General features: G+C 28.9%; 3 protein-coding genes across 8 annotated transcripts in view; 1 reads left to right on the forward strand and 2 right to left on the reverse strand.

Annotated features, from left to right (window-relative positions):
• The window catches only part of LOC119685179 (A disintegrin and metalloproteinase with thrombospondin motifs 8-like), a gene marked incomplete at its 5' end in the record, with an annotated part of 62224 nt that extends 54824 nt beyond the window's left edge, over positions 1 to 7400 (forward strand). For 2 of the 6 annotated variants that reach the window (XM_038099398.1, XM_038099397.1), the window contains 6 exon segments: positions 1502 to 1628; positions 1798 to 1962; positions 2032 to 2263; positions 2594 to 2670; positions 2930 to 4371; positions 7075 to 7400. In XM_038099398.1, coding sequence (XP_037955326.1) covers positions 1502 to 1628; positions 1798 to 1962; positions 2032 to 2263; positions 2594 to 2670; positions 2930 to 4371; positions 7075 to 7103 — 2072 coding nt within the window. 6 annotated transcript variants of the gene reach the window in all.
• Positions 7401 to 10258: 2858 nt separating this feature from the next.
• On the reverse strand, positions 10259 to 11221 carry LOC119685181 (transmembrane protein 14 homolog). Its single transcript, XM_038099405.1, has 2 exons — positions 11007 to 11221; positions 10259 to 10954 (listed from the first exon to the last, which is right to left on the reverse strand). The coding sequence occupies exons 1-2, from the start codon at positions 11080 to 11082 to the stop codon at positions 10689 to 10691; spliced, it is 342 nt and encodes a 113-aa protein (XP_037955333.1). The 5' UTR covers positions 11083 to 11221; the 3' UTR covers positions 10259 to 10688.
• A 2477-nt stretch (positions 11222 to 13698) lies between these two features.
• LOC119680983 (transmembrane protein 14 homolog) lies at positions 13699 to 14530 on the reverse strand. The gene is made up of 2 exons (XM_038094036.1): positions 14170 to 14530; positions 13699 to 14112 (listed from the first exon to the last, which is right to left on the reverse strand). The coding sequence occupies exons 1-2, from the start codon at positions 14243 to 14245 to the stop codon at positions 13856 to 13858; spliced, it is 333 nt and encodes a 110-aa protein (XP_037949964.1). The 5' UTR covers positions 14246 to 14530; the 3' UTR covers positions 13699 to 13855.
• Between the last annotated feature and the right edge of the window lie 149 nt (positions 14531 to 14679).

Here is a 14679-nt window from a genome sequence, read left to right on the forward strand (position 1 = left end):
ACAACTTTGTGGAATGTAATTCTGTAATAATTGTGTTAATACGAAATTTGTTAATTTTCTGAACTTGTATGTAAATTGTAAAAACTTCTATACTTTCTCATTTCTTATTTCTCTTAGGCATGTTTACGTTTTTTATGTAAGAATAAGTATATGCATATATATATATATATATATTAATATTTAATTTATATAAAATTGACTTTCTGTATATATACATAATACAATAATTTAAATTCTTTCGATGCATTAATTTATAAAATCACGTCATAACTTAAAATCCTTAACTTCATTTAACATTAAAAATATACTCACTATTTTATTAAATTTTTGTAATGGCAACACTATTGCTCCATTTAATGCTAAAACAAAGCACTTGTTCCGATTAAGATACCAAATGCTGAGCAGGTCAAGCACTTAACTATGATGTACTAGAACTTTCAGACTCAATTCCGTTAAAGTTCTTTAATTGTTCTTTAATTTGCAAGAAAAACAAAATTTTTATAAAATACGAAATCACTGTACCAAAATCAAGTCATTAAATTACAGTTACTTTAAAATTGTATATTCAATATTAAAATAAAAGATACCAAATTAATTTACATAAAGTTTTAAATAACTTATATGTAAAAGAATGTTTGATGTTTTTAAATTATAATAATCTTTAATTTTTAAGTAATACATTTCAGACTCAAAATAATAATTACAACGACTTATTATTTTCATTCTCATACTGATCTTAATAAATTAAGTTAGAGTTGAAATATTTCCTTACTCATATTTATAGGTTTCCTTATTTAATATTTATTCAGATAATATAAAGTACTATATATTTACCTTTTAAAGCTATATCTGAACAATATTTTAAGTGATATTTATAGTTCAACGACTATAGTAACTTTAGCTATGTATATACTTAAATAAAATTAAAATATATTCTATAAAAATTTAAATTCATAATATTGGTGCGGGCTATTAATAATTTTTTTAAACTTTCTTCTTTTACTATATTTATATACTGCTTTATAAGGAATATGAAAAAAGGTAATAAGGCAATTCCTTTGTTAATAATACTAAATGCTTAACTAAAGATAAACATATTTAAATAAATTTAAAATCTTGACAAATATTTCAAAAGAAAATTATGCTTTATAACAATTCACAGCAGAAACAACTCACCACGCACTTATAACACTTATAAGCGCATATACACATACAAACTCACCACGTCATTAATTCACCAAACACTCTTTCGAATGTTAATACATAGTTTTCTGCACCAAATCACATCACATCACATCACATCAAATTCATGAGGCACAATTTATTACCAGTTATATAAAAAATAACATAAAATATGTGTATATTTTAATAGCTGGTATTAAAGAAATAATATTTTATTATAAACTTCCTACTAAGAAATTTGAATTAACTAAATTTGTTTACATTTTTTTCTCACATAAACCACATTTATGCATTACTCGTGAATGCTGTTAAATTGAAGGTTTTGCATATGTCGGTGGAGCTTGCGTTGTCAACAAGCGTTTGGAAAAAGTCAACAGCGTTGCCATCATTGAGGACACCGGCGGTTTCAGCGGTATAATTGTGGCTGCTCATGAAGTTGGTCATTTGTAAGTATTAAAAATAAAATCCATTTAATTTTTATATGATCAGCGCCAGAGTCAAACTACAGCAAACGGAAAGCAAACAGGTTTCCACTTCCGCTGTTTGTACCAAAATTGTTACCAATTCGTGTATTTATTGCATGACACAATAATAATTGATTAACACATTTTTTAGACTTGGCGCCGTACATGACGGTTCACCACCACCAAGCTACCTTGGCGGACCTGGCGCACAGCGATGCCGCTGGGAGGATGGCTACATTATGTCAGATTTGAGACACACAGAACGTGGTTTCAGATGGTCACCATGTACAGTACAAAGTTTTCATCATTTCCTTAAGTATGTGTATTTGAAATGATTTAATTATTCAAATTTTATTTTATCTTTTAATTTTTTTTTTTTCAACAGTGGTGATACTGCCACCTGCTTGCATAATGCTCCACATGAAGATGGTGCATTAGGTCGTTCACTGCCAGGCACTTTACTTTCACTGGATGCACAGTGTAGGCGAGATCGTGGCACGTATGCATGCTTTAAGGATGAACGTGTGTGTGCACAACTTTTCTGCTTTGATGCACAGACTGGCTACTGTGTAGCGTATAGACCTGCTGCAGAGGGCTCATCGTGTGGAAATGGATTGGTAAGCATTTGATTAAAATAATATTTTCAAATTAATAGTTATTGGTGATTTACTAAGTGATATTTTTCAGTATCCCTAATGAAAATTATTTGGTGTTTTTATTCTTTTTTTTCAATTTAAACAATAAAATATTCATCTGAATAAAGTCACTTTTATAAGCGAGAAAGTAGAAACCTTCTTATAAACTATATGACATATTTTAGATTTGTCGGAAAGTATAAGTTTTGCTTTCTTTACTTTAAGTAAAGTTATTATTAATACTTCTAGAGAAATGTATATGGAAAATCGATATATAAAATCGATCCTAAAATAATTTTTTTACATTTTTAGCATTGTTTGGATGGACGATGTGCACCCTTGCCTACAAATGCTATAAACTATGGTCCTCCCTACCGTGTAGTATACAAGTAAGTATTAATATATGTAACTTCACTGATAAACCAGTAGATCCAAAAAAAAACCCAAATACTTTCAATTGTAAGTATATTCTACATACTTTAGAAAAAATTGTTTATATATAAATATTTTTTTAATATAACACAATTACACACTTAGTAGTACACGAGTTGAATTTGAATTTGAATTACACATAAAAATTACACCAAAATTAATAAATAATACATATATACAATATTTACACAAATTTACACACGCATACCCGTACAGAAACAACAATGCAGCAAATTCCGCTGAAAATAATGACAACATCAGTAGTGAAGAAGATGATGACGACGAAGAGGATGAAAGTAACGCTGGCGAGGAAGAAGATGATATCGAAAATGATAACAAGAGTAGTGAGGAAGAAAACGAAGTACAAAAACCACATAAACTTGATAACTCCGTTGAGGAAACATTATTAGAACTTAAAGATGAGCAAAACAAAACTATTCACACTACACACACAACCGAAGATCCAATACAGACAACACCCAAACAAATACAAACTAAATTTGACACTTTTGAATATTTGACACGAATTTTAGAAAATAAGGAATGGTCCCAATTGCTGCGACCAAACGGAACGACTCCGATAACTACGACAAAACCAACAGTAAAACCATATAGCACTATTGCGGAGCAAGAACTCATGCAAAGGCTTCAATTGTATGGAGGTGTTGTTGTGAAGACTAGTACGACAAGTAGTGTCAGTAGTAGTACTGGAAGTAAAAATGTTAACAAAACTGTTACTGTAAGTAACAGTTGTTCTGTTAATTGCAACTGTAGAGAACAGAAATGCACAGACAGCAACGAAATAATACAAAACAAACAGGAAATTGTTGAAAGACAAAATATACAAACACATATACCATTTACAACTACAACAACAACTACAACCACTACTACACCTATACCGACGACACAAATACAAACACACAATTCACCACAAAATTTCTTTAAGTTCTACACAACAGAATTTCGAAAACAATTTCATTACTATTTGAATTTGTTGCAAAAAAGTAATAGCAACTATTCAAATCGTAATGTTACTAAATTACAAAAACAAACACAATCAGAACCACAACCACCACACAAACAGAACAATACAGTTCCTACCACAAAAACTACTAAAGTTCAAAATCAAGAATCAACAAAAAATTCGATCAATTCAAATTATAGTGAAACGACCAACATTAACAACAATGGCAACCCTAGCAACGAAAATGCCGAAGGCAGTAATGTTCCCAATATCAGCAACTATGACGACGACGAGAATGAGGCGAGTAATGAGGCAATCGTCAAGCAAAAACGTAAGTTTGATGCACAAATTTCAACAACTACAACAGCTAAACAACAGCAACCACTTAAATTGTTGCAACAATACACGCCACCAACACCAGCAATAACTACGACAACTGCTGGCGCTTTACCAACAGTTACTCGTAGCAATTTATATGGTGGGCGCGCTGCCCAACGTAGTCATTCCTTTTTAGATGCATATTTTAAAAAATTGCAAGCCCTACAAGCGCAGCAAGCAGCAGCTGCGCCCGCACCCCCCTCAGCACTTCCACCTACCGTATCGGTATCGACTACAATAACTTCAACAACAGCGTCACAACAGCAGCAGGCACTTAAGGAAGCCGATAACTTTGCCACACAATTCTTAAAACGTACGCTGAATAATCATGTAAAAAATAGTAGTAGAAATAGTAGTAGTAGCATTAGCAATAGCAATAGCAATAGCAATATTCATAATAGTAGTAAAAAAGATAGACAACAGCTCCAACAAGAGCAAAAACATATTGAACAACATAAAAATGCAGACGAACTCATTACAACAACACAAGAGCCTGCTTTTGTGACAAATTATATTGGCGATGACACAAATAATTTGCCAGCAACTACTGCATTGAATGCGCAACTACAGCAACAACAACAACTATCATCATCATCATCATCATTAGCAACAACAACAACATTATTATCATCACAACCACAAAAACAACAAATCAAAACACAAAAACTCATACGTAGACAAAAACAACAATTACGCACACAAATCAAATGAACAAAATTAAAAAGCAGTCAAAATACAAAAAAAGAAAACCTTTAATTGTAACGTATGAAAAAAATCCTCAATTTTGTTGTATTAAATATAAGGAAATCTGAAAACAATAATTTTCATTAAAAGATACAAAATATATAAATAATATAACAAATAGATAGAACTTTAAGGAATTCTTAATCAAATAATAAATCAAACCATTAACTACTACTATAAGGAAAGCAACCATGAGCAATCTACTACGTTAATTGTTAAAACAATTCAAAATGGCGCTCAGCTCAATTAGCCATATTTGTTAAATAAAGCAATCAATTTCTATTAGCAATTTCATGCGGTAAGCATACTTGAATATTTCAATGCAATTAATTCGAATTAATTCAAAAAGGCATATTAGTAGTAGAAAAATATAGTAGTAAATGCTTGGCAAAAATAGTAACATTTGGTAAAACAGTATGCGATTCGCTAGAGAAGCTTTCTAACAAAGTACACAAAAAAGACCGTACATAGATTATTAAAAATAAATTCAGCAAAATTAACTACCATTTTAATTATAAAATAAAATTATGCAATAATTATTAAAAGGCAACTTAACATATATCAATTGGCAGCAGCAATTGGCTTAGTAACCAATATTGGCATATTAAAGAATCAAAATGAAACGCCGAAACGTAAAGTATATATCTGATTGCATGGCAATGGTGGCATTTTAAATTACCAATTAAAAAAAAACAAAAAACATTCAATACAAAATACATATGAATAAAAAATTTAGTAAATAAATATTGGAAGGAAATTTTTAAAGTCTGGTTTACATACTATTTTCATAATAAAGCCTATATTTCATGAAATTTTTCCATTTATTTGCTTTTCATATTTTCGATTATAATACTTAAAATAATAGTGACTTTAAGATAGTAGACTTTTCTACTGAATTTAATATATGACAAAAATTTTGAAATTAAAAAAAAAAAAAAAAGGAACTACGAGGACTTAGCAGTATTTTTAATTTGAACTCATCTGGATCTTTTAGACGTAAAAGAAATTCATGTAGTACAAAATCAAAATACAAAAGTATTTTGAGTAATTAAATATTTTAACAAATTTCTTTTAGTAGTTTTAGGCTCTCAGTAGAGTAGCCTAAACTTACGATCAATAAACATTTTGTACAAGAACTGAACCTAACGAAACAAAAAACACATTTCTTTCAAAAAAAAGATCAGAATAACAGAGAAACACAGAATAGTCTGTAGAAAAAACAAATTTTAAAATTAATACTCAGACATTTAATAAAAACTAGAAAGGACTGTAATATTTAAATTGCTGCATTTTTCATCAAATTTCTTCACATTTCAATCACTGCCACTAACCACATTGCCATTTCTATCATTTGCAGCGGTCATTATTATACTTTACTGCTATGTCTATGTCTATGTCTATCTCTTTCCTACTTTCTATCTATTGCACTTCTAAGTACTGTTAATATAATTTCGATTTATAGTTTAACATATTTCTTATTTATTCTTAGTTTGCATGAATTTTTTCATTTCTTCTTACATATACATATGATCGCATATAAAGCATTTAAAGCCTAAATTCTGTTTTAAACATAAAAATATCCATAAAAGAGTTATGGACCAAAATGCATCAAATCTGCATATATACCACACACCCAAATGCACAAGCAAACACCAAGAGCACCAACTTACATACCTACATTGCATTAAAAAAAAAAATCATACAAAAATGGACAACAATAGCGACAAAAGCAACATTCTAAATCATAACAAATATACAAAATCATAAAAAAAATAATCTTAAGCAGGATTTGGTGCAACTTTTCGAACAAAATTCATACAAACTTCGAAAAGCTTTACATTTAAATCTTAATATTCGAATTCTAATTTCGAAAATGGCGTTTGGCTACTATTGACAATGAAACATGCTACAAAACGCGTAACAATGGATTTGGCATAAAAACTAAATAGAATAAATAAAAGGAAGAAGGAACTCATGGTTCCTGATAGTAACATTTTTAACATATCAAAAATATCAACTGAAATCTGAAAATCTAATACGAAAATCAAACAAATTTTTGCATGAGTGGCGGCAAAAACATTACCAATTAAGAAAATAAATTGTGGCGTCATCTTAACCATTTCAATTATTTTATAATTTCTTTTTATTTTTATTTTGGTTTTTATATTTAATATTGCATCCTTTGCATTAAACATCTTATTAACAATACCAAAATTAAAATTAATTGTTTTTAGTAATTTTTTGTTTATTCTCTTAAATTTTCTCCCAACAGTGGTTAATTTCAAGGCGTTTCCGTTTTAGACTGTTTCAAGGTACCTAAATATTTCATAGCACAAAATACATTCAAATCAAGCACACACTTCAGGAACAAATGAATATGAAACGGTCTCCAATAAGGCATCTCACTCTCATTGGGCACCGAAATTTAATATTCTGCAATAATCTCAACGTCCTCACATCAGCATCAAATCAAATCAAATCAAATCAAATCATAACCGCAGTTCGAAGGAAATGTTAATTTGCCATTATTTAAAAACAAAAAGAATTTCATAACTATTTTGAAAATTATTAAAATTGTGTTAAAATTTCAGATATTTACTTTAGTTAGCATTAATTTTATTGATTTCGTTTTAGTGTTTAAATTAATTTAATTTTTATTTTATTTTTTATTTTTAATTTTATTTTTTTTTTGTTAATATTTACTCGAAATGAGTTTGTTTTACACGACTTATTTTACTTTTAGCCTTAAATTAATTTTAATAAATAAAAACTGTAATTATAAAATAAATTTATTTTTATTTTAAATATAATTAAAACATAAAATAATTGTGAAAAAAATTGATTGTAATTAAAATAAACATATAAAGATCTTTAGAAAATTAATTAAATTTGTTGTAATTAATTAAAATTCATTCGAAATTAAGTCTTTTGAATTCTGATTTTTGTAAATATACAAATATTAAAAGAAAAGTATATATATCAACTGAAATTCTCTTAGATTTTTTTCTACAAAAATTGCGGAAACCAACAATCTTAAGACCTGCACAAAATAAATCAAAATTTTGTTTTTTTGATTGTCAGAGAATTCGTTTGATATTCCATTATAACGAAGGATAAGTCAGCTCAATTATTGTGGCTACCACTCACTGCAGTATTTTGCATTTATTATGCGTTATAACATACAAAACTACAAACTTTTTTTTGACTATTTGTAAGACATATAAGAACTCTAATTCATCAGACAACAAATGTCAAAAATATCAAATCACATATATGTATTATGAGTTGCCAAGTTGGGAGGGATAAGCGGCACTTGATTGACTCTAAGGTATAACTCTGGATGCTTCTAAAACCTTACTTTTTGTGATTTATGCTGTGCGAGAAATTTTATCGATATATTACATTGTGATTCCATATAATTCCAGTAAGACTCCTATTAAAAATATCAGTCGTCGTTATACTAGAATAACTTCAGCTGATAGTAATCTATTACAGTCAATTGTTGTCATTGGGTGCCAAATCAGAACTGTAATAGATCAGAATGATATATTAGTTAAGTAATTCACTGAAGTCTTCCGGTAAACAAATGGTTGTATACAATTCGAAATTGACCGTTTTACATTCCTGTAATGGTAAAAGTGCGACCATTTCTTTCGCAGTGCTTCAAGCGCTTCATCGCCAAATGTGGAAGTAAGTTGATCTCATGTCTTGGTAATCCACGTTGAAAGCCGTAACAAACCATCGCACAAAAATTTTCTCGTGTTAATTCCATTTTTTCGTGAACAATCAATTTACAAATCACTGTAAATAACACAAATAATAACACTCAGGTTAACAATTTCAAACCTACGCATGGAAAAGTCAGATGACACCTGACAAAAAAAATGATGCTAAGGCTCGAAATATAACTAGTGACCCTCGTATACTTGGTTATTCAATTTCAACTCATATGCAGAATTTTTATAGCAACGGGTCATGATTTATGCTCAAGTAATGTTTGGTGGACAACGTTGCCATTGCATGTACCGGTTAATCGTGTTAACAATCACTACTGTTTTCCATATTCGTCGATAGTGTTTTGTAGTTTTGATGAACAATGGTTGGTTATTGAAGAAATTGAGAAATTCGTCAAGCAATGTAAACTGCCCTATTAAGTAACACTTACATTGGCTATACTTATGGTAATTACACAGATAAAATGGTACATCGTTTGTCCAGTTGGTCAATAAAATGAATGTGCAGAATAATATATAAAACATCTGATATTGCAGTCTTTAGGTCTCCATTTGTACATTACGCCGCAGATTTTTCTATCAGCTATAAGTTCACATCATTAGAATAGTAAATTTTAGGCGAATAAAGCAATTTATCCCTCACATGATTCGGCATAAGGTTTTACGATACGCATTTATACGATAACTTAAGCGAATATTTAATTACAAAATATCTGATTTTTTTATTACTTTTGCCTTTGTCCACTAAAATTCCACAATTAGATATCAGAAGAAGTTATAATCTTTGATTGAATGGTAGGTGAATACTTTAAAAAATCGAAACCGGTGTGTTTTGATCTATGGAAGATCAGCACAGAAATATGTGGCTTAGCGTCGTCATGTTAAAGCGAAACATTTGTTCTCTTTATCAACCTCGGCTTCTATTTTTAATATCAGTTTAATATCAGTTAAACGCATTTAAGAGATTTCGAAGGGACTCAAATCAAACTGTTTATTCGGCGTTAACAACTTTTAATCGATAATATGCATATTTTAATCAAAAATTCCATTTTTAGCAGTTTATAAATCGTCATTCATTTTTCAACTGTATACTTTTATATTTAGTTTTTATCTTCTGTAACCATACACTTCAAATAGTAATTGATCTTAATCTGTTTCAACAGCGATTCACAAGTAGTCAATAATTTTCTTTCTATTCATTTCATGACGCATCCAAACATCAACCAATCTTCGTTTTATAACCAGTTACATGTTCCTTGCAACCTTTTTGAACTTTATGGATAATTTTGTCGACTATTTTACTTATAGAAAGATACAAGTTGAAGGGATGTACATCCTGACAGTTCATTAAAACACAGTACATTTACCACAAATAACATAAATGTTTTCATACTCCATAACAATTATTTTTTTAAAACATTCAGCAATAATTAATTTATCTATAACAAATCTAACAGAAAAGGAATTTTAGTTGCACGTATTATCATCTTCTGTAATATCACCTTTTTTGGTTTCAATTGGACGGAACTCACATATTTCATCGACAAGCTATTGATATTGTATTCTAATTCCTAAATAAGTTAAAATGTAACACAGTAGAAACACCCAAAGCAAAGGTACATTAATTCCAGAATTTCCAATAAGAATTTTACAAAAAATTCAGACTTTAATTAAATGATATAAATTTATCATATTTATTTTGTAATGTTTCAAAGAGGCAATAACAAAATATTTAAATAACATACAGATTAAATGTATTTGATGAGCCTACCCAATATAGAATTGCATGTTTATATAAACTCACATATCTCAAAGAATCTACGAACAATCTAGCGAAAATGACTCATCTAGCATTTCTACTGCTCTGTCACAAATATCTACAATATAAAATCGAACTAAGTGTTCAATAACAAAATTGATCGTAGTTTTTAACATTTTATTACAAAATTGAGTATTGAGTTACTCTTAGAAGATAATATAAAAAATCAAAAGTTTTAATAATAAAGCCGACACCATTTGATATTAGATTTTCTGAACACGTACGTAATAAGTAATACAATTTTCATCGCCACCAAAATTTTCTGAGCAAGATAAACTATAAGAACATGCATAAATATTTCGAATGGCTTTTAAAAAGCAATATATAGAGCATTCATTTACGGGCATCGCCTCCTATTATCGGCAAATAACGTTTATATGTCACCACATTCCGTACTATCATAATGCTCGAAATTAAGCAAATCATGCCGGGCGGCATTAACTTCCCTGTGCGGTACCAACGTGCGCCCATAACACCTGCTAAAACTGCGGCTACAATTAATTGTAGAACAGGCCTCGGTAGTAATTTTGAATTAAAATAAGCGCCCAATGCTAAAAGACTACCAAATGTTAATCCGGCCGCTAGAGAAGGTATAGAATCTAAAAATGAGATCTGTAGCCATAGCAAAAGAAATTCGTTTAAACTACCAACCTGCTGACACGTACCCTATTACCCCACCAACAGCAACAATTGCAGCATAAAAGTAACCAATTAAATCAATAGCCATTATGCACTTATTCAAATAATTCTTTTATTTATTAACGTGCCCGAAATAAGGTTTAACAGATTTTTGCCGACAAAACAAGATAGCAAAATTGACAGTTCGTAAACTACACGAAGGAAATTTTTAGCTTGTATTTTGGGATATTTTATTCTGATTGCAAATAAGACATATTATAAGAAAATGTAAATATACTTACAGTTCTATTATATTTACTTAAATAAGATGTTGAAATAGTTTTTTATTTACCTTTCTTTCCTAAATATCGGAAAATTTTAGCACACTTTGTTTCCTGCTCTACGCCAAACAACTTTGCTTAACTTTCACTCACACAAACAACAATGACATTGCTCATTTGAAAAAAAAAAATGAAACACGTTGCCAACTATTTATAAAATTTAAAATAACCAGAGTTTACACAGCATATAGATGCAAGTTGGTATTGCTTTCTTAAAATAAATTTTAATTTTATTACCATCATAAAAAACATGTGTTCAATTTGCTCAATTTTATTCAATATAATAAACAAATAGTGCTTAAAATATGAAGAAATTATTTCAATGGCACTACAAACAATATATTACCAAAATATTTGATAATGCAAAACTCAAATTAATCAAATGCTCATGCATTCATTTTTGTATGTTCTTTGAACTGAGCGCATAACTAAATCTAACTTAAAATATGCAATTGCTGCTGCCAGCATAACTTCTTTTTGAAATAATTTCTTTTATTATTTACAAATTATTTTAAATTTAATTTATTTCATAGCGTTTGTGGTGAAATAATGTGTTATCGTTAGTCGCAATCAAATACATAAACTCACAGTAGTCTTTTATTTATCGATTAAAAGTTATATGCAGAAAAATCAAAACATATTAATATTTTGTCAAACATTTACAGCACAGTCTGTATGTAAGCATACGAATATATTTCACTGGTCATTTTAAAATGCATGATTATGCAAACTGGCCGTTTATAGTAGGCTTAAACGTCAAATTTAATTTCGTTTAAGTGATCAACATTGATTTTACTAAAAGAAAAACATACTTTTCTACTATTCTGGAATAGTTGATGTGCCATTTATTTCAAATATTGAAAAACATTAGACAAAAAATTTGCTTATCATATTCATTTTAGACACATTAGCGAAAACTATGAAGTTTATTAAATATTTTGCAACTTGCGTCTTCTATTCTGTTTAACATGGTTCTTACTTCTAAATCTATTTTAGTTTTTGTTTGGATCCAACAGAACTGTAGTTATGGTTTTTTCGATTGTTAAACCTGAGGCTCGTATATATTACTTTTTTAATCGAGATTTGTCTTTATTGCAATTTTCACTTTCGATTGGTAAATCTATATAACAATCGAGATTAATTTTCAATACTCCAGATATTTTGTCAAAGTAGCAAGATTACTCTGAAAATAACAGCTGTTTCTTTATATGATTTTATATGACAGATAAAAAAGCGTGATTTCTTTTCATAAGTGCCCAATTTGTTTGTTTAAGTATTTGACTGTCGTTTTGAAAAAAGCATGAAATCAAAATAATGGCATATTTGGCTACAAATGCAGATAAAGATATATATTTCAATTAGTTTATTTACTGACACTACTATAAAAATATTAGAATACTCCAAAAATGTTCGATTGGGGAACAAAATTTAACAGATCCAAAATAAATCTTCTTTTGAATTCAGATTTACCAATCGAAAACACCATTAATCTGATTGTTTATGAAGTTTTAATAATTTAACCGGCTATGACAGTTATAACTTCACAGTTTGAAAACCTAACGATGGTTATTAATATTAAGCACAGTTTGAAAAACATTACTTTTTATTACATTTGCCATGATATTTCCTATCATTGTCTTTAATATTAAGCATTAAAGTCATAAAAATTTTAGAACTATAAATAAATAAATTAGATTTCATAAAAAATTCAAAGTATGTAAAGGAAATTATTGCAACTATGCAGAATATTTTTGAAGAATTCTTTCTGCAGTATCCGATCAGGAATTTATTTTATTTAAGTTATTATTCAATATATTCTTAAACTAATTCTTTGTCTAAAATTATTTTTTTAAATTAAAATATTAATTTATTTAATTCGGTATAATTGAACCTAATTAACCTTAAACAAACCGGAGAATAATAATAAACAGAAGATGTAACAAAATGTAAGGAAATATCTAAACGCTTTCTAATGTGTATATCTGTAAGACACATACCTGAGATTAAGTGCCGAAAATCGCATATAAGTGAAAAAATGCTGAAATTTAGTTCTTTATATATTCGACAGAATGGTTCATTAAATTCATATACGAGTATCTGAGTAGTTACTTTATTTATTCCGCCTGCCTGATTCATAATTTCATTTTAAAGATTTGTCAAGTACATTCTCGCCAAATGGCTTCCATTAAATATATTTTCAATAAGATACTTTACTGCCGGCTACATTATAAGTATAAAACCATCATGAGTATGAACTATTTTTTTTTCTGCATTTAAACCAGTACATTTTGGGTACAATAGTTCAATTAATCAAATAATTAATAATAAAAAATATTTTAATTTCTTACATTCTATTATATGATTTAGTCACAAAAACATCGAAATTAATAATAAAAAAATAGTTTTTTATTAATAATAAGAAATAATAAGTAAATTAGGATTATATCCTGTAAATATTAAGTCCATAAACCCATATTAAGTATAGTGCAAAACCAAAAAGGCAAGTAAGTCAGGCATAGAGCCATTAATTTTTGATGGCAATTAAGATTTGCCAGGTAAAGGTAAATAGCGATTATAGGTGTATATATTATTAGCGATCGCTGCAGCCGATAATATGGCAATAAAACCAGCCGGCATTAGTTTGCCAGAGCGCCTCCAACGAGCACTCATAATTCCAGCTAAAGCGATAGATGTACCCAATTGCAAAAGTGGTTGTGGTGGATCTCGTGAAGTTAAATAAGCACCATAACCCAACACGGTACCAAAAAGTAAGCCAGCACCCAATGATGGTATAGATTCTGAAATAGATAAAAAAAACAAATGAGGTTGCGTAAAAATTAAATAAATAAACTTACTTCTTTTCATGTAACCCATTATACCACCTGCTGCAACAGTTGCTGCATATACAAAACCAACAACATCAGTGGACATCTTAACACTTTGATTATGAAATTTTTATTTGAACTGAACAAAGAGCAATCTTTTCAGCGAAGCAATACAAACTGAAGATATCAATTATGTGATACAAACATTAAAAAAAATGTACATTCATAAACAGCTGTAAGGGAAATTTTAAAGAACTCCGAAAGATTTTTAATTAATTATTAATGTATATCATTCGGAAAATGTGTTAACTTTTATATGACAAAATATTTTTGTATAAAATTTTGTTTGAATATTCGTTTAACGATAAATGTTTATATATGGTTATTTGCCGTAAAGTCAAAAATTTCCCGTATTTTTTTGTATGTCATTCATAATTTACCTTTAAATAAAATTCTCTGTGGAACAGTGTTTTGTGTTACAAAATATCATTTGCAATTTTGCGTGTATTTTTCACTCTGAGGTACTACATTATATGTCAA

Source organism: Teleopsis dalmanni, chromosome 2, assembly GCF_002237135.1.
Source record: "Teleopsis dalmanni isolate 2A chromosome 2, ASM223713v2, whole genome shotgun sequence".
In the NCBI taxonomy this organism is placed as follows: Eukaryota; Metazoa; Arthropoda; class Insecta; order Diptera; family Diopsidae; genus Teleopsis; species Teleopsis dalmanni.